This window comes from Heterodontus francisci, chromosome 15 (genome assembly GCF_036365525.1).
Source record: "Heterodontus francisci isolate sHetFra1 chromosome 15, sHetFra1.hap1, whole genome shotgun sequence".
NCBI classification, from domain to species: Eukaryota; Metazoa; Chordata; class Chondrichthyes; order Heterodontiformes; family Heterodontidae; genus Heterodontus; species Heterodontus francisci.
The window spans coordinates 15,427,096-15,445,166 of NC_090385.1; the positions used below are offsets into that span (position 1 = coordinate 15,427,096).

The 18,071-nt window shown below is 42.1% G+C and overlaps 1 protein-coding gene across 7 annotated transcripts in view; it reads left to right on the forward strand.

Moving 5' to 3' along the window:
* Positions 1-18,071, forward strand: part of si:zfos-2326c3.2 (mitogen-activated protein kinase kinase kinase kinase 4) — a 337,746-nt gene that overhangs the window by 170,394 nt on the left and 149,281 nt on the right. For 6 of the 7 annotated variants that reach the window (XM_068047141.1, XM_068047135.1, XM_068047137.1 and 3 more), the window contains 4 exons: positions 1,543-1,750; positions 6,516-6,692; positions 7,669-7,734; positions 13,004-13,165. In XM_068047141.1, coding sequence (XP_067903242.1) covers positions 1,543-1,750; positions 6,516-6,692; positions 7,669-7,734; positions 13,004-13,165 — 613 coding nt within the window. The remainder of the gene's footprint in view (positions 1-1,542; positions 1,751-6,515; positions 6,693-7,668; positions 7,735-13,003; positions 13,166-18,071) is intronic. The other variant, XM_068047139.1, reaches the window with a different exon arrangement.

Below are 18,071 nucleotides of genomic sequence, written 5' to 3' on the forward strand. Positions count from 1 at the left end.
AGGCATAATTAGAGTGAGAGTTCAAGTAAGTAGATAAAATCATAGAAAGGCGAATGGTGTTTTGGGTTTGTAAAATGGGGGCATAAAGTAATAATCATAAAATTGCATGAACCAATGGTTAGGCCACTGAGCACTTTGTGCAGTTTTGGGCAGCCCATTATCGAAAGGCCATTAAAGCCGTAGAGAGTATACAATGTAGATTCACCAGGATGCTGCCAGGATTGGGAAGCAGGAGCTATGATGAGAAACTTGAGGTACTAGGATTATCTCCATTGGAGCACAGAAGACAAAGAGGGCATTAAAAAGACATTTTTAAAATTATGGCGCATTTTGGTAATGTGAAGGTGCATTTACCTTATGTGGAGAGCTATACTCTTCATTTAACTTTGATCGACTTGACTTGGAAAAAATGTTATATTCCCCATCCCTCATTACTATCATCTTGATGAGTTCAGAAATTTAATTACACTTTTACTTCCTGCCAATTTTCTCCCATTCCTGAAGGTGATAGCTTTGAGGGAGGCAGTTCCACAGGCACAAGGCCCCTTCAAGTACCTCACCCAAGTGTTGTCAGGCTATTCAACTGCATGGGGCAGTACAGCTGAGCCCAATTCTGCCCTCAGGCAACATGTGCACAAGTCCACTTCCAGCAGGGGTTGCTGGAGAAATGAGACTTTCCTCTCCCTAATCCAGAGTCACTCAAGTCAACAAATTTACTACAGACCAGGTATAAAAGCTGGGCCTTTTCTGCTCTGTTTGGTTTGGCTGCTCACTTGATTAATTTACCAGTTGTTCAGCAAGAGCCCGAAACAGAAGTAAGTTTAAGACACAAGTCGCAGTCAGCTAGGTGCAGACTGAATCATAGTATCTTACAGTGTAGAAGGAGGCCATTCAGACCATTATGCCTGCACAGGCCCTTTGAAAGAGCTCTCCAATTTATCCCACTCCCCCCCACCACTGCCCTCCCCACCCCCCCCAACCCCCATTCTTTCTCCATAGCCCTGCACATTTTTTCCCCCTTTTCATGTAAATTTCCATTCTGGTGCGGCAGCAGTGAGGGAAAGAGTGAGACAGGTCCTTCAATCAAAGAAAGGAAAATGTTCTACATACAGTTACAGCTAAAATCGTCATTGATATAAGTTATTTCATCTGACTGCTTTTTTATGCTAATGTTATTCTCAGTGAAATATTTAAACTCTGTTTTGCCTGAAGTGGTCATGCCCTAATTTATCACCACACATGGTAAATCATGCATCTGCCACAAAATTGCTTTTGTAGCTGAAATACAACAGTCAACACATTCCCTGCTAAATCCAATTACAGGTAAAATTACCTGTGCAACTGCAAGAGAAAATTCAGTATCAAAAGTAGCTAAATTTGACAACAACTCTCCAATTATTGGAGCTGTTTGGCAGAAAGTGGAGCTCCCACTGGCTTTGTTCAGCTTCACAATCCCCCACCCCAAAGTTTTCATTACATCCATAACGTTTGCTACTCTGTTCCATCGCCATCTGGATAACCTGCTCCGTGCTCTCCACTCAGCTCCATTGTTAATCAACCTGGAGAATCAACTCTTCGACGAGAGTTTCTGCGGCTGCAGCAGGAGAACACAAACCACTCGACATCCCAGCAACAACAGCAGATGCTCCAGCAGCAACTGCGGGAGCAGGAGAAGTACAAGCAGCAACTACTGGCTGAGCGGCAGAAGCGGATCAATCAGCAGAAGGAGCAAAGGAGATGGCTGGAAGAGGTAAGGGTTTTCTTTTTGAAATTTTGCCATTCGGGTTTGTCCCTGCGTGTCACCCCGTGAGAGAGATCACTTTTTTTTGTTTCATCGTTGCTGCCAATCATGGAGCATAAACGCTGGCATGGTCTGCTTGGGCTGATGGCCTGTTTCTGTGCAGTATATCCTATGTAATTTAATGTAATCTGGGGCTTTGCAATACATTCTCACGTCTAGATTCAGAACTTTTCCTTCCCAACGTTGGCTCATTTGCAGCACAGATATAAAACAAGAAGCCCAAAAGATCCTTGCCCCGCATTGAGTCCAATTACCATTAACTGTTTCTGCATGTTTATATTTCTTTTTGTGGGATGTGGACGTTGCTGGCAAGGCCAGCATTTGTTGCCCATCCCTAATTGCCCTTGACAACTGAGTGGCTTGCTAGGCCATTTCAGAGGGCAGTGAAGAGTCAGCCACATTGCTGTGGATCTGGAGTCACGTGTAGGTCAGACCAGGTAAGGACAGCAGATTTCCTTCCCTAAAGGAAATGAGTGAATCAGATGCGTTTTTACAACAATTGCTGATAGATGGCACCATTACTGAGATCAGCTTTCAATTCCAGATTTATTAATTAATTGAATTTAGTAAGTAATTGAATTTAAATTCCATCAGCTGCCATGATGGGATTTGAACCCATGTCTATGAACCCATTAAACTAGCAAAAAACATAAAAACAGACTATAAAAGCTTCTATAGAAACATAAAAAGAAAACATTTGGCTAAAACAAAGATGGGTCCATTACAGGCAAAGTCAGGAGAAATTATAATGGGAAATAGAGAAATGGCAGAGAAGCTAAATGTTTACTTTGTGTTTGTCTTCACTGAGGAAGATACAAGGAATCTCCCAGAATAAGAGATCCAAGGGACTAGGGAGAATGAGGAATTGATGGAAATTAGTATAAGTAAGAAGGTTGTATTGCAGAAATTAATGGTGCTGAAGGTTAATAAATCCCCAGGACCTGATATTCTACATCCCAGAGAGTTGAAAGAGGTAACTATGGAGATAGTGGATTCATTGGTGATCATGTTTCAAAATTCTACAGATTCTGTAATGGGTCCTGCAGATTGGAATGTAGCAAATGTCACCCACTATTTAAGAAGGGAGGGAGAGAGAAAACAGGGAACTACATACCTGTTAGCCTTACATCAGTAGTAGGGAAAATGTTAGAATCTATTCTAAAGGATGTGATAAACGGACTCTTGGGTACTAATGATCTGATTGGGCATAGTCAACATAGATTTACAAATAGGATTTATGTTTGACGAGCTTGTTGGAGTTTTTTGAGGATGTTACTAACAGAATTGATAAAGGGAGTCGGTGGATGTGGTAAACTTGAATTTTCAGAAGGCTTTTGATAAAGTCCCCCACAGGAGGTTGGTTAGCAAAATTAAGGCACATGGATAGGAGATAATATACTGGCATGGATTAAGGATTGGTTAACAGGCAGAAAACAGACAGTAGGAATCAACGGGTCATTCTCACGTTGGCAGGCTGTGACTAGTGGGGTACCACAAGGATCAGTAATTGGGCCTCAGCTGTTCATAATATATATCGATGATTTGGATGTGGGAACCAAATATAATATTTCTAAGTTCACAGATGACACAAAACTAGGTGGGAATGTGTTTTGTGAGGAAGATGCACAGTGGCTTCAAGGCGATTTGGACACATTTAGTGAGTGGGCAAGAATGTGTCAGATGGAATATTCTGTGGAAAAATGTGAGGTTATCCATTTTGGTAGGAGGAGTAGATGTGCAGAGTATTTCTTAAATGGTAAGAGATTAGAAAGTGTAGATGTACCTGGGTGTTCTCATCAATAAGTCACTGAAAGCTAACATACAGGTGCAGCAAGCAATAAAGAAGGCTAATGGTATGTTAGTCTTTATCACAAGAGGATTTGAGTACAGGAGTAGTGAAGTCTTGCTTCAATTGTATAGAACCTTGGTTTGATCGCACTTGGAGTACTGTGTGCAGTTTTGGTCATCTTACCTTAGGAAGGATATTATTCCCATAGAGGGAGTGCAATGAAGGTTCACCAGACTTGTTCCCGGGATGGCAGGACTGTCCTATGAAGAGCGATTGGGGAAACTGGGCTGGTATTCTCTAGAGTTTCGAAGAATGAGGGATGATCTCATTGAAACCTCCAAAATACTTAAAGCGATAGACAGGGTAGATGCAGGTAAGATGTTTCCCTGGTTGGGGAGTCTAGAACCAGGGGACACAATTTCAAAATAAGGGGGAAGCCACTTAGGACAGAGATGAGGAGAAATTTCTTTACTCAGAGGTTTGTGAATCTTTGGAATACTCTACCCCAGAGGGCTGTGGAAGCTCAGTCATTGAGTATGTTTAAAGCAGAGATTGACAGATTTCTAAATACCAATGACAGAAAGGGATATGGGGATAGTGTGGGAAAAAGGCACTGAAGTGGATGGTCAGCCATGATCATATTGAATGGCGGAGCAGGCTCGATGGGCTGAATGGCCTACTCCTGCTCCTGTGTTCGCATGTCCCCAGGGCATTAGCCTGGGCCTCTGGATTACTAGTTCAATGTCCATTGGACTTTAAGACAGAAACATCTTCAAAAGGGAAATAAAACACAGAAAACATCAAAAATATTTTTAATTTTCTTGAAAAAATAGTCATTTTAAACATTGCTTTAAGTATACAAGAGGTTTACAAGCTCTCAGGCCATGATATGGAGTGAGGGTCATATATAGTTATTCTGTTCTTGATATTAGTGTGAGGGCTGCTCAGTGATGGGGACCGGTTCATCCCTGGTGAGGAAAGACTGGGGCTCATGTGAAGGGAAGGCAAGTCGCTGCAGTATCATACAGCAGAAACTGGTCCTGGGTGAAGTGGACTGTCTCCTCAGCAGTTTGATTTTGATGGGATATTTTTCTGTTGCATAACTAACAAGTTATGATATCAGAACAATCTGATAGTGGAGAGTAGAATCTCCAACTGTGGTGGCTACAAGAGCAATTCTGCGGTGAGTAACTCACCTCTTGATTCCCCAAAGCTTGTCCACCATCTACAAGGCACAAGTCAGGATTGTGATGAAATACTCTCCACTTGCATGGATGAGTGTGGTTCCAACAACGCTCAAAAAACTCAACACTATCCAAGACAAAGTAGCCCACCTGACACCCCATCCACCACCTTAAACATTAATTCCCTCCACCCCCATGCACAGTGGCAGCCATGTGTACCATCTACAAGATGCACTGTAGAAACTCGCCAAGGCTCCTTTGACAGCACCTTCCAAACCCATGATATCTACCATCTAAAAGGACAAGGGCAGCAGATGCATGGACACACCGCCACCTGCAAGTTCCCCTCCAAGCCACACACCATCCTGACTTGGGACTATATCACCGTTCTTTCACTGTCGCTGGCTCATAATCCTGGAACTCCCTCCCTATCAGCACTGTTGATGGACCTACGCCATACGTATTGCAGTGGTTCAAGGGCACCTTCTCAAGGGCAATTAGGGATGGGCAATTAAAGCTGGTCTTGCCAGCGATGTCCACATCCCATGAATGAACAAAAAAATGGCTACATTTTAGGACAGAGGACAAATCTGTTCAGTGCATAAGACTGACCTGCAAAAAAAAGGTTTATTTGGATCTAACGGTGTTTACCCATTCTTTAAAAAATTCTGAAGTTGTTGACAAGCCAATTGTCCTGCTAAGTTAAGCTTTTACAAGGGAAAGAGGGCCAAGTGTAGGGTCAATGTGATGAGGACCTGGAGTTGTGAAAACAGGGATATTTTGCTTACATCTGAAGAAATAGGAACGAAATGCTTATCTGCAACATTGACCAGGACATCTCAATCAAAGTGCAAGGGGTTTAAAGCCTTAAGCAATTTTCCTTTATCCCTTATTTTCTTAAGTTCTTTTGAACTCCAAATGTCATACAATACCTGATTTTGTAAAGTCATACCTTAATGCAAGTACCATATCATCTTGGAAGCAATGGGTTTAATGTAGAAATTCATTTGTTTATTTTTCAAACTCCAAAATTCTGAGAAACTGCCTCTAATGCAGAAAGTTCGTCAACAGGAATATCGGGTGTGGAGCTACATGCATTTTAATTGTGGTGCTCCCCATTTTCTCATCATCATAATTAAGCATCAACTTTCTACACCGCACCTCAAATGAGCAGGTCTGGGAGCAAAGTCTCACATTTTGGGTCCTATAATAAGTGTCTATTTGCGGTAGGTATGTTGCGATTGTGAAGTGACTTTTCTCATTGTTATTAAGGTAGAAGTACAAGAAGGAAATTCTTTTACTCTACATAGATTTGTTAAGCTGTCATAATCAATCTGCTAGCACTCCAGTTATCCTGTATATTAAGCTTCCTTCTCCATTGTTCAGGCAAGACATTGCACGTGGTTTTCCCCCTTACTAGTGCACAGATAGCATTCCTGGGGTAATTTTGGCAGTGGGCAATGGTGTAAAACAGATGATATTCATTTAGCTGCATGTTATACCTCTCTCCAAAGCATCATTTGCATTGACATCAATCGGGAGAGATGTATAAGAGGCAGCTGAATTGTTATTGCCTATCTTACACTATTGCCCAAAGTCCAAATTACCCCCCATTGAGTTGGTCTACATGTGGGAGATCCATGATGTTTTATTTTCCACTGAATTCTAATATCTGACTGTAAAATAAATTGACTGGTCTCGGGTTTTCTGACAATTGTCATTTCTGCACTGACTTGCACAGCACCACAGGAAGGAACAAGAGCTGCGAAAACAGCAGGAATGTGAGAAGAAAAAGCCAGAGCTGAAGGAGAGGCACAGAAAAGAACAGAAGAGTAGAGGAGAAGAAGAAAGGAGATGGGCAGAGGAGGAAAGGTGGAAGATAGTGGAAGGGAAAAAAAGGAAAGCAGAGAAGAAACAGGTGTGCATTTCACAGTTGGTGACTGAGTGCCCTTTAATTAGTCATTTTAAAAGTTGGATGATAGCACTGAGGTTTGCAACTCATAAAAACAGGTTTTGCCAGCAATTCCGTTTTAAGGCGCTGTCATAATATTTTGGCATGCCATTCCTCAATGGTTCTCATAAAACATTTTTAAAAGAACCTGCATTTATATAGTACCTTTCATACTCTCAGGATATCCCAATACAGTTATGGCCAAGTATTTTTGAAGTGTAGTTAGTGTTATAATGCAGGAAATGCAGCAGCTACTTTGCAGACAGCAGTGTGATAACAATCCGATAATCTGTTTTAATAATGTTGGTTGATGGATAAATATTATCCAGGAAGACCTCCCCTACTCTTACTTTAATTGTGCCGTGGGATCTTTTGCATCGCTCTGCAAGAGCAAGGAGGCCTCATTTTAAGATCACATCTGAAAGACAGTGCCTCTAACAGCACAGTATTCCCTCAGTGCTATACTGAAACATGAGCCTAGATTTTATATTCAAGTCTCTGGAGTGGGATTTGAATCTACAATCTTCTGATTCAGAAGGCAAGCATGCTGCCACTGAGCTACAACTGGCCCTCATATGCAATACTCATCACCATAGTGATCTTGAGTTTTGAGTATCCTCAAAATGTGCTTTTTAGATGGAATGAAGTTCAATGTAAATTTTCTAAAACAGGTGTTTGATACCTACTTTTAATTAGCTCTACTTCCTGCCATTGAAATGAGCAGGAACGATAAGCAAAGACAAAATATTGTGGAGTCTGCAATGGTCTATATTTCTGAATGATTTAATGGAGAGTCCGAGAAAGATTCTGTCCCCTGCCTTGTGGGAATCATGTGTAACTATATAAAGAGAATATGGCAAATATCTTCTTCAGTGTGATCAATCTTTCTCTGACAAGACACTTGTTCATTCTGAACTGATATCTAAATGTTACCTTTCCGCAGACGGATGGTCTTTCGGAGCCTCGGATGACTGAAAGTTCCAAAGCGATGGATGTACCTCAGCAGCAGGTATACAAGCACGGTTTGCTAATTTTACCATTATATTTTCACACAGCTCATTCTCTGGACATGGCTGGGCATCTGGCGTGCCGGAGAAAAGCCCCATCAGTCCCAGGTACAAGGGACAGATGTTCGCGACCTGTCATAGACATTGTGGCGTCTTAAAGTAAACCACGCAATTTGTGCAGGACATTTTAAACTGTATTCTAATTCTAAAATGGAATGGGTACAGTATTTGGGTGATGTTTTGTGAACTTGTAGCAGGGGGAAAAAGCTAGTTATTTGTGGAAAATGTAAGATTGTGTGTTAATTTTAGGTACAAGGTTAGGTTGGAGAAGCTGGGTTATTCTCCTTGCAGCAAAGCTGGTTAAGGGGAGATTTGATGGAGGTGTACAAGGTTATGACAGGTTTAGACAAGGTAGACAATGAAAAGCTGTTCCCATTCACTAATGGTACAAGGACTAGGGGTCACAGATTTAAGGCTTTGGGAAAGAGATGCAGGGAATATTTGAGGAAGATCTTTTTTATGCAGCAAGTGGTAATGACCTGGAACTCACTGTCTACGAGGGTGGTGATAGCAGAGACAATTAATGATTTCAAATGGAAATCAGATGGCACTTGAGGGCTACGGACTTCAAACAAAGGAGTGGGACCAACTAGATTGCTTTACAGAGAGCCAGCATGGTCTCGATGGACCAAATGGCCTCTATCTGTGCAATAATGATTCTATGGCTCCCTTATGAAGAGAACATCACCTAATGGCTGATACCATGCACTGCACTTTGGAATAGTTCTAAACCCTGGTCTAACAAAGGCATAGAATGGATAAACATTATACCATTTGATGGTGTCTTTTGCTTATTTTATGTGCAAAATCTTTGGAATTGTGTCAAACCTGTGACAGTTGTGAATTGAGTTACATAGAATTTTACAGCACTGAAACAGACCATTCAGCTCATCCATGTTGGTGTTAATGCTCAACATGAGCCTTCTCCTTCCCTACTTTATCTCATACCATCAACATAGCTTTCTATTCCTTTCTCAAGTACTTATCTAGTTTCCCCCTTATGCTGCTAATCTCAACCACTCCTTGTGTTCGCAAGTTCCACCTTCGAATCTTTCTCGGAATAAAGAAGTTTCTCCTGAATTCTTGAATGGATTCCTTAGATTTATGGCCCCTAGTCTTGGACTCGCCTACAAGTGGAAACATCTTCTCTAGGTCTGCCCAATCAAACTGCTCGATAATTTTAAAGACATCTAGAGAGTGGGCAACAAATAGTGAACATACAGATATATGGAAGGAGTGAGATGTGAAAAGGAAAATAAGGGAGAAGCAAGACCGTAGGGAGAGCAATGAATTGTTATCACACAAGAATGGGAAGAAGAGACCAGGCATCAAAGAGGGAAAATACGATGAGGAAGAGAGGGCTTGGTGTGACGAGCAGGATCAAGAGGACAGCCATTTCTACCTGACTCTTATCTAACTCAGTTTACTCCCTGCAAGCAAGAAATCAGATAACTTAGAGCAAGTTAATTCTTCAGAAAAGGCAAGGATCTAAACAGCGGCACCAAAGTAACAAAAGTACCACTCTCAATTATACCACCATGTTGGCGGGCAGGCTTTTACCCATTGTTTGCTCCATGTCAGTGACATTAGTCAGGTGCCAGAGCATGAGAAATCAGGAACACATATTGCTAGACACTTATCAGATATTCCAAATGGAATTGGCACCAACCTAAGTATTTAAATTAGGGGATAACAACAGACTGATATCATGGGCTGAATTTTACCAGCCCCTTGACACCAGGGGTCGTGGTGGGGGGCCCGTAATATTCAGCCAGAGAGGGCCGCCATGACGCCCGACATTGAGAAGGTCCTGCCACATTTTTCCAGCGGTGGTGAAGCCTCGGTGCGGCCACCCCGCTGGCTGGTGGCGGGGCCTTCTTTAAAATTAGTCACATTAACATGTTAATGAACTTATCTGACGCCGTTGGCTGCCCCACGCCGATTTTACAGCCAGCCAGCCGGCACCTTGGAGTTCCGAGGCAAGACACTGGTGGGGAGGGCGGAGAAATAAAATTATCAGGGTGAGGGGGTGGGGTGGTGGAGAAGCAGGGAAAACTATCCCTATTGGTTGCAGGGATGGTGGGAAGGGGTTGAGGGTCAAAGGGAATAAATTTTGGGAGGGATGTTCAGGATATAAATTAAAGTTTTTTCTGGGAGGAGAGGGCAATTTATATATAGATTACCCATTGCAGGGTGGGAGATGGGATTTAAAGTTGTATTAAAATTTTACTTTTATTTCCAGAGACCGGGACCTTTAAACATTTAAATGTCACTGAAGGGCTTGAAGTCCTTTAAAAATGACGCTGGTGCTTGTGCGGTGGTGCCGGACGCCGTTGCCATGGATGCGGTGGCCGCCCCATCTATGTCATCGGGGATGGACGCTCCGTCCCCTCCATTTAAATCAGCCCCCGCGCGTGTCTTCACAGCGCACTGATAAAGTTCAGCCCCATATGTCACATCTTCCATCATTGTCGCCCAAGTAGCGCCAGATGCCATGAGCACTGTCTAGGCTTCACGAGGAGAAGTGCAATGCCATCCAGCATTGGGCAGTTGCAGCAGTGGGGAATCTCTCCTTCCCCCCACTCCCCCCGCCACTCCCCCCCCCTACCCCGCCCATGGAAGTGGGAGCTTGCCCATAACTTGAAAGGCAGCCAACCCAGGAGAAGCTAACCCCACCTCCAGATCAATGCTGATGTGAAAATGTCAACTTCAGTTTAATCCTCATGATGGAATTGTAACATTACAGCATTGAAGAGGCCATTTGGCCTACTGCATCTCTGCTGTTGCTAACTCTTCAACTGGAGCTAATTTACTGCAACCCCAATCCTCAGTTCAATCTTCTACCCTTTATATTACTCCATTTTAAGTACCTACCAATTCCCCTTTTAAATGTTATGATAGTCTTTGCCTCATTAGCCATTAGCTATAAAACCATCTTTGGAACAAATATAAGTACTTCTAAATCAGAACCAATGGAGCTCCGATTGTTTACACTGGCCATATTTATTGGAATACAGGGAATGTTTATTAATCTGACACTAAGCTTAATTATCTCTATTGGTAATAGGTTAGTAAGTAAAATGTTACTGGCCAAGAAATTGAAAAAATTGGCACGGGACATACGCCCAAGTTCCTAAAATGGAGGGCAGAAAGCCCATGTGTACCCGTCTGTCTGTAAGTGCCAATATTGGGTAAAGAGAAACACGAGGAATTCTTTACCCACCCCTGAAGCAGGTATTTGTCACTTTGGTTATGCAGATAAGGGGTCTAATGCTTGATTGAGGTCCCCTCTCCAAGATTGTTTTTTCCAAAGCAGACAGTGCCATTGTCAGCTCCACATATGGAAACTGACCCTAGGGATCACCTGTGACATGGAATGTTATTTTCCCTTCACCCCGCCACAGGCTCTCCTGAACTTCTGTGACTTTTTTGCAAGGCTGTAGGGAAATAAGCTATTTTTTCAGATTTTATCTGGCATTGTACAGCAAAAGAATTCAGGGAGTATTTCTCCCGACTGAACTGCTATCAAGCCAGTGCCATTTCAATAACAAGTGGAGAATACCCCAGCGATAGTGGAAGAGAAGTCAGAGAAACTAATTAGAACAAGTTTTCCGTAAGGAAAATCAGGTGTCAGAGGAAGACAGTATAGAGCAACAGGCGGAAACATAAAGGGAAAAGGACTGGGTGGAGAGGGTAAAGTGATTGTGGTTTAGAGAGAATCACAAAAGAAAATAGATGAGAAAGTAAGTAGCACACATGAAAGACAAAATATTTAAGGACTATGCTTTGTCAAGACCACAAGAACAAATTAGAACTTGTCTGCCATTGATGCCTGAGTGCATTAAGAGGATGTATTGCTTAACAAAGAGTTTTGAACTCAGTTCCTCACATCATGTAGGATAATTGGCAAAAGAACCAGAAGTGACATGAGATTTTTTTGCAGTGAGGTATGATAATCTGGAATGCGTTGCCTGTAAGGGTGATGGAAGCAGATTCAATAGTAACATTCAAACGACAATTGGATATATAATTGAAAAGGAAAAATTTGCAGGGCTATGGGGAAAGAGCAGGGGAGAAGAGCTTTAATGGGATAACCCTTCTAAAGAGCCAGCTCAGGCACGATGGGCTAAATAGCCTCCTTCGATGCTATCTTTGTCGACCTTCTCCAGTGCCTGGAGTCCAGAAATGTTCACACTATTCCAAGTGTGGTCTAACCAATGCTCTGTAACCTCTCTGCTTTTCAAGTCTATCCCTTGAGAAAAGAATCTCAGTACTTGGTTTGCTGTTTTTATGATCTTATTAACCTGCGTTGCTACTTTTAGTGAGTTGTATATCTGCACAACCAGATCCCTCAGTTCCTCAACCCCAGTTAGACACTTGCTTTCAAAGGATATGTGATTTCTTATGCTTCCTACCAAAATGTACAACCTCTTGTCTATATTAAAGTTAATTTGCCAGTTACACACCCACTCTGCAAGTTTATTACTGCCCTGCTATATTTTGTCACAGTCCTCCTCTATTAACTACACTCCCCAAAATACCAAGGCTAAGTGATTATTTAATATTTCTGCCGTTCTGTCGATATTACTTGGGAGTGTGTATTTCTTAGGGCTCTCTCCTAATCTGATTTTTCTTCTGTCTTTACTGTGTCAGAAGCATTGCTATTTCTATTTCTATTACTTGATAATTTAATGTTATAGTTTCTCTTTTCCTTCCTTATTGTTTTTTTGACTTCTTCATTCAGATTTGTTCACGGGTTTTCACTGCTTCATAAGCTTTATGGAATGTGCCTTGAGGTCTTTGGTGCTCCAAAAGACCTGATACTGAGGTTAACTGCCGTGTTCAGTAATTCATGTTCTGTCGTACTTTGCTTCAGATTTTAGATTCTGTCTTCAGCCATTTAACAAGCTAAAGATCCAAGTTCAATCTGTTCCCTTCAGCCTTGCAGAACTACAGAACAGGTGCAAACCCATCCACCTCATTCATAACCACTATCCACAGACAAATTACATCTAATTCAGACTTGGAAACCTCTGATCGGGTCCAGATTAACACATGCAACTGCCAACTCCTTCTAGTTTAGGAGCGCTATCATATTGACTAAAACTATAAATAGAGAATGTTATTGCCGAGTGGAAATTTTAATGCTGTAACAACAAAGTTTGCCTTCATCAAAGTCTTGCCTAACACTTTGGCCTACCTTCTATTTAGTGTGCGGATAAACAAAAGAGAGCGGGTGATGGCTTAGCTTTACCACAAACCAAACTGAGCAAGATAGGCCGTGGGCCTCCTATACCTCCACACTGTGACCCCACAAACAAAGGCAGAACAAGCCCCTGCACCCCTGCTTTAAAAAGGCCCACAGAGTTACAGGTAAGTACTCTGTCATGATGCAAGAGTTTGAAGTGGAAATGCTTTTTTACTACCGTTCCTTTTAGGTCTCTCCAAAATGCCTCCAACATTCCCCAGCTGAGATGGTCAGGTGAGCCAGCTCCTCCTTGCCCTGCCACAGTGAGGAATACTCGGAGGCACCCGAGAGCAGTAGGAACTGACTCATCTGTCAACTGTTTTAGCAATCTGAATAAGCACCTTACTTGCACTCAATACTGCCCCCAATGGTGTAGTGAAAAGCAGCAAGGCTATGGAGGGATTTCAGAGCATTGAGATTAGTTGTGGTCTGCTATATCAAAGGACCAGTACAGAAAGGACAGCTGAATGGCATCCTTCTGAGCTGTTAAATTCTGTGCTTTGCACATGCAATTTATAGCATAGAAACAGGCCATTCGGCCCAACTGATTCATCCCAGTGTTTACGCTCCGCACGAGCCTCCTTCCTTCATCTAACCCTATCAACAGATCCTTCTATTCCTTTCTCCCTTGTGTACCTATCCAGCCTCCCCTTAAATTTAGCAATACTATTTGTCTCAAAACTACTCCTTGTGGTAGTAAGTTCCACATTCTAACCACTCTCCTGGTAAAGAAGTTTCTCCTGAATTCATATTGGATTTATTAGAGACTACCTTATATTTATGGCCATTAATTTTGGACTTGCCCCCAAGCGTAAACATCAGTAGCAACCTACTTAGTGGGGAACCCAGTGAAAATGCAAAATTACTGGCTGAAATACAAATTGTATCCTGTTAATACAGAAAAGTAATTATATCTGTATAACTGTATGGTGAACGCAAGGTTGAAAAAAGTAGATAATGTCAAAATAAAGCAGGACTCCCATTTCAGGCTTATTTCACGGATTGCTAATAGCGTGCCAACATTCTGTTAACTTCCTTCATTGGAACATGGCTTCCATTAAAATTGTGGGCTATATCTGGCAGACAAAATCTCCTGGAGCAGGCTAAGGAAGACATTTTTTCATTGAAGGTATGCTGTCAATGGCTGGTACTTGGGAATCCCACCACTGACTACAATCTTCCATAGAAAGTGCCTGCCTCTCTTGCCATGCTTGTCCACACCCTCCTGCCCCCCACCAATTTTAATGGATCTCACAAGCTGCCATTGGGTCTGCACTTACAGCTAAATGCAAGGAATTAGATCCCTTCCCTTTTGACTATGGGAATCACAGATCTTCAGTCTCCATTGGACCTTGATTGGAACAGCAGTGGAAAGTAAGAAAAATGGAGGATCTCCAAGTGCTAGTCTTCTTGGGATCCTTTGTGGCAATATAGAAGTGTTGGAAATAAGAGAGATAAACGAGGAGCCTTCGTTCAATGGAACCTAAATTGAACCAAGATCATTGAAGCAAATTCAAGCTAAATAAACTCATGTTTCCACCATCAGCAAGATATAAAATCAATCACTTCTATGTTCCTGTTTGCTATTAGAAAACAAAGCTCAGCTCAAGAAAGTCTGTAATGAGTTATGTCCAGTTGTGGTGTCTGATCAACATGACAAATCTTTGCAAAGATAGGGACTTTGATTTGCATTTGTCTCCATTTTAAGTTAATTCAGGTCAAAGTCTGATGAGACTGTATTATGAAACTGGATAAAATTAGGATTCTAAAGGGATATGTAATCAAATTAATTTTGTTTCCCTGTTGTGAAATCGGAAGATTGTGTCCTTAGCTAATGGAATGTTCTCAGGCTTGTTTGTGCTTGTGACATTTCAATACATTCAGATAAGTTAATAATTCTTTGAGAACTAAATTGGCTTTACAGATTAACAAGTAATGTAACATGTATCTGTAATACTGTCTCTCTGTAACGTTGATGTTTAATGGTTTGATTGGCCTGCTCTTAATTTAATGTTCTTCTCAATAGATCCACCCCCCACCCCCAGTAGAAGATAGGAATTCTCTTCCACAAATGGCAGCTGATGCTCTATAAATGTTGATTTTAAAACTGCGTTTGATAGACTTTTGTTAACCAAAGGTATAAGGGAATTGGGGCAAAGGCAAGCCTATGAAGTTAGGTCACAGATTAACCATGATCACATTGAATGGCAGAACAGACTCGGGGGCTAAATGGCCTATTCCTGTTCCTATGTTCCTTTGACCCTTTCCCACACCCACTGTTGCACAATATTCAGAGACAAAGATTGTTAACATGTGGCCTGTTCTCAGGCAACTGTCTTGATCTGATGGCTGGAAAGTATTTGGGATTGTGATTTGCTCAACAGTTTTTTTTCTCTTCTTGTGGGAAGAAGCAAGCCTAAATTGGGATTAGAGTCTCAATGGGGCAGAGGCACACAGATTCACAAATTATTAAAAGTAGCAATGTATGTTAACAAAGCACAAACAAAGCCACTGGTGTTTATTTCTAGAGAGAGAGAGAATTCAAAATCAAAGACCACACTTGGAGTACTGTGCATAGTTCTGGTCTCCATATTATGAAAAGCGTATAGAAGTGCTGGAGAATGTGAAAAAAATATTTCCAAGGATAATACCAGAACTGAGAGTACAACTTTCAGGAGAGACTGAATAGGTTGGGGCTCATTTCTCTGGAAAAGAGAAGACTGAGAGATTACATGTTAAAAGTCTCATAAATTATGGTAGAAGATGTTCCCATTTAAGGGGAAGTCCAAAACTAGGATCTATAAATCTAAGATAGTCACTATTAAATCCAGTAAGAAATTCAGGAGAAACATCTTTACCCAGAGGGTGTTAGAATGTAGAACTCACTATCACAGGGACCAGTTAGGTAGAAGAGTGTAGATGCTTTTAAGAAGACGCTAGATATATACTTGGAGGAGAAAGGAAGAGAGCATTATGCCGATAGGGTTAAATGAGATAGGGTGGGAGGAGGCTCATTTAACTCATGTTGCCCTGATGGAAAAAATACCTTATAAAGAGTACTATTTGTTTACAATTTCTGCATTATTGTTGGACTTTATCCAGCGGCAGTTTTGGTTTATTAACACCCTACTGTCAATTACATGCATTGATAATTCAAGAAGTCTAACTTGTGATCAGTAGGAAGAGAAAAATATATTTTTTTAAAGTAATTAAGCAAACCAACCTGCATATCAAGCCCTTTGACCTTTGTCATTGCAATGCACAAAGCCCAGGCAATTTAGTTCTATTTGTGCTAATATATCTTGTTCACTGGTTTGTCTTATTCAAATTTTGAGAGTCCAGACATTTGTACACAGTTATTTGTAACACTGTTATCCTAAATTGGAATCTCAGAAACTGTTGGCATCCGTAGTGCAAGATGATGTTAGATTTGACCTTTATGTATGATCTTTGATGCTCCATGTTGTACACCTAAGTGGCCAAAAAAGGATTTAAAAGGACTCTGAGACTCCTGCCGCACATTAAAAGTAGCAGAATGACTCATTTGGACATGTTTCCAGAGAGAGAGAAATAAATGGGAGAATAAATCAATTGGCAAGCGACCAGAGAAAGATGAATGAACTATGAAAAAAAAATCATGGCAGAGTTCCAGGGTGAAATTAGTAGAGATTAAATAAATATGAACATTAAAAAAAGTGAAATGGGAGAACCATCTGTTTTGGGCAACTCTCAGAGACAGGTGTCATACCCAACTGAAGCAGGTTGGGTCATCACCTTCTCAATATATCTCACAATCAGTCATGCTCTTCACATATCGTGACAAACCACACATTTTTTAACACTTTCTAAGCTAATCCTTTGAATTCTGAGGGCACTTTTTTGCACATTTCCAACTAAAACCTGGAGGGTATTTTATGCAGACAATGGGGGTCTCAGTCACTGGCTGAAGTGGGGGTAAGAGCCCCATGTTGCCTACTCTGGGGAAGGTCTGCTGCATTACGTGCCAATTAGGCACTTAGCTGGACAGTGGCGGGCCTTCCCCAGGATTAAGGATCCCAGTGATGGAAGGCTCGCCGATTGAATGCTGCCAGCCAATCAGAGGCCGGATTTTCTTTTACTGAGCTGCACCACCGCATAGGCGGTGACTGCTGTCGGTAATGGACTGACCGGAGACGAGGGACCCAGGCCAGAGGTGAGTAATGGCAGGAGAGGTTTTGGGGGATGGGGGGTCATGGGGGAGTGGGGTGGCTCTAATGGGCCCCCCTCCACTTCCTGCTGCCGCGTCCCTCAATCAGGCACCAAGTGCTTTTTAACTAGGGACACCCTCCTCCCTCCACCCCAGGAGCTGGCAAGCAGCCCCCACGGGTTTGCTTGGCATGCTCCCCGTGTGGCAACAGGCCCACCCACCACTGGGCTAATACCATTGGGAACAGTGAGTTGAGGCCCTTAATTGGGCACTAATTGACCACTTACGGGCTGTAATTGGTGGCGGGGTGGGAAAGCCATCCATGGGCCTTCCCGCCACGGACTTCATTGACGTGGAGGCAGGAAGGTGGTGGGAATCCCCCCCCCCTACCTCCCCCACCATCCTTCCCAATTAAATGCTCTCCCCACCTCCAAACACGCTGTGGGAGACAGTATAAAACTCCCCCCTAGTTTTTGTTCTATCGCTCCTACAAAAATGGCTCTACATCTAAAGGTGCTATAGTGGAACTGGAGAAACGTGCAGAGCCATTGAACATTTGTTGAGTCTGAATAAAGTTTGTCAATTATATAAGAGACTTGATGTACTGCTGACGCTAGAGAAATGCAAAGCCGAAACAAACTTTTGATCTAAACATGGAATTCAATGTGGCAAAGCGCTTCCTATTTCATTGTCGGGAGTTCCTTATCCAAATGTATCACTTAAGTGCAAAATCCTGATCCAAGCATCCTGCCTTCTGCAATTATTTAATTTAAATGCTAAGCCTCTGAAATATGGACAGCTTGCTCCCACATTTGACCTGGAAACAGCAGCAGATGTAAGAGGTC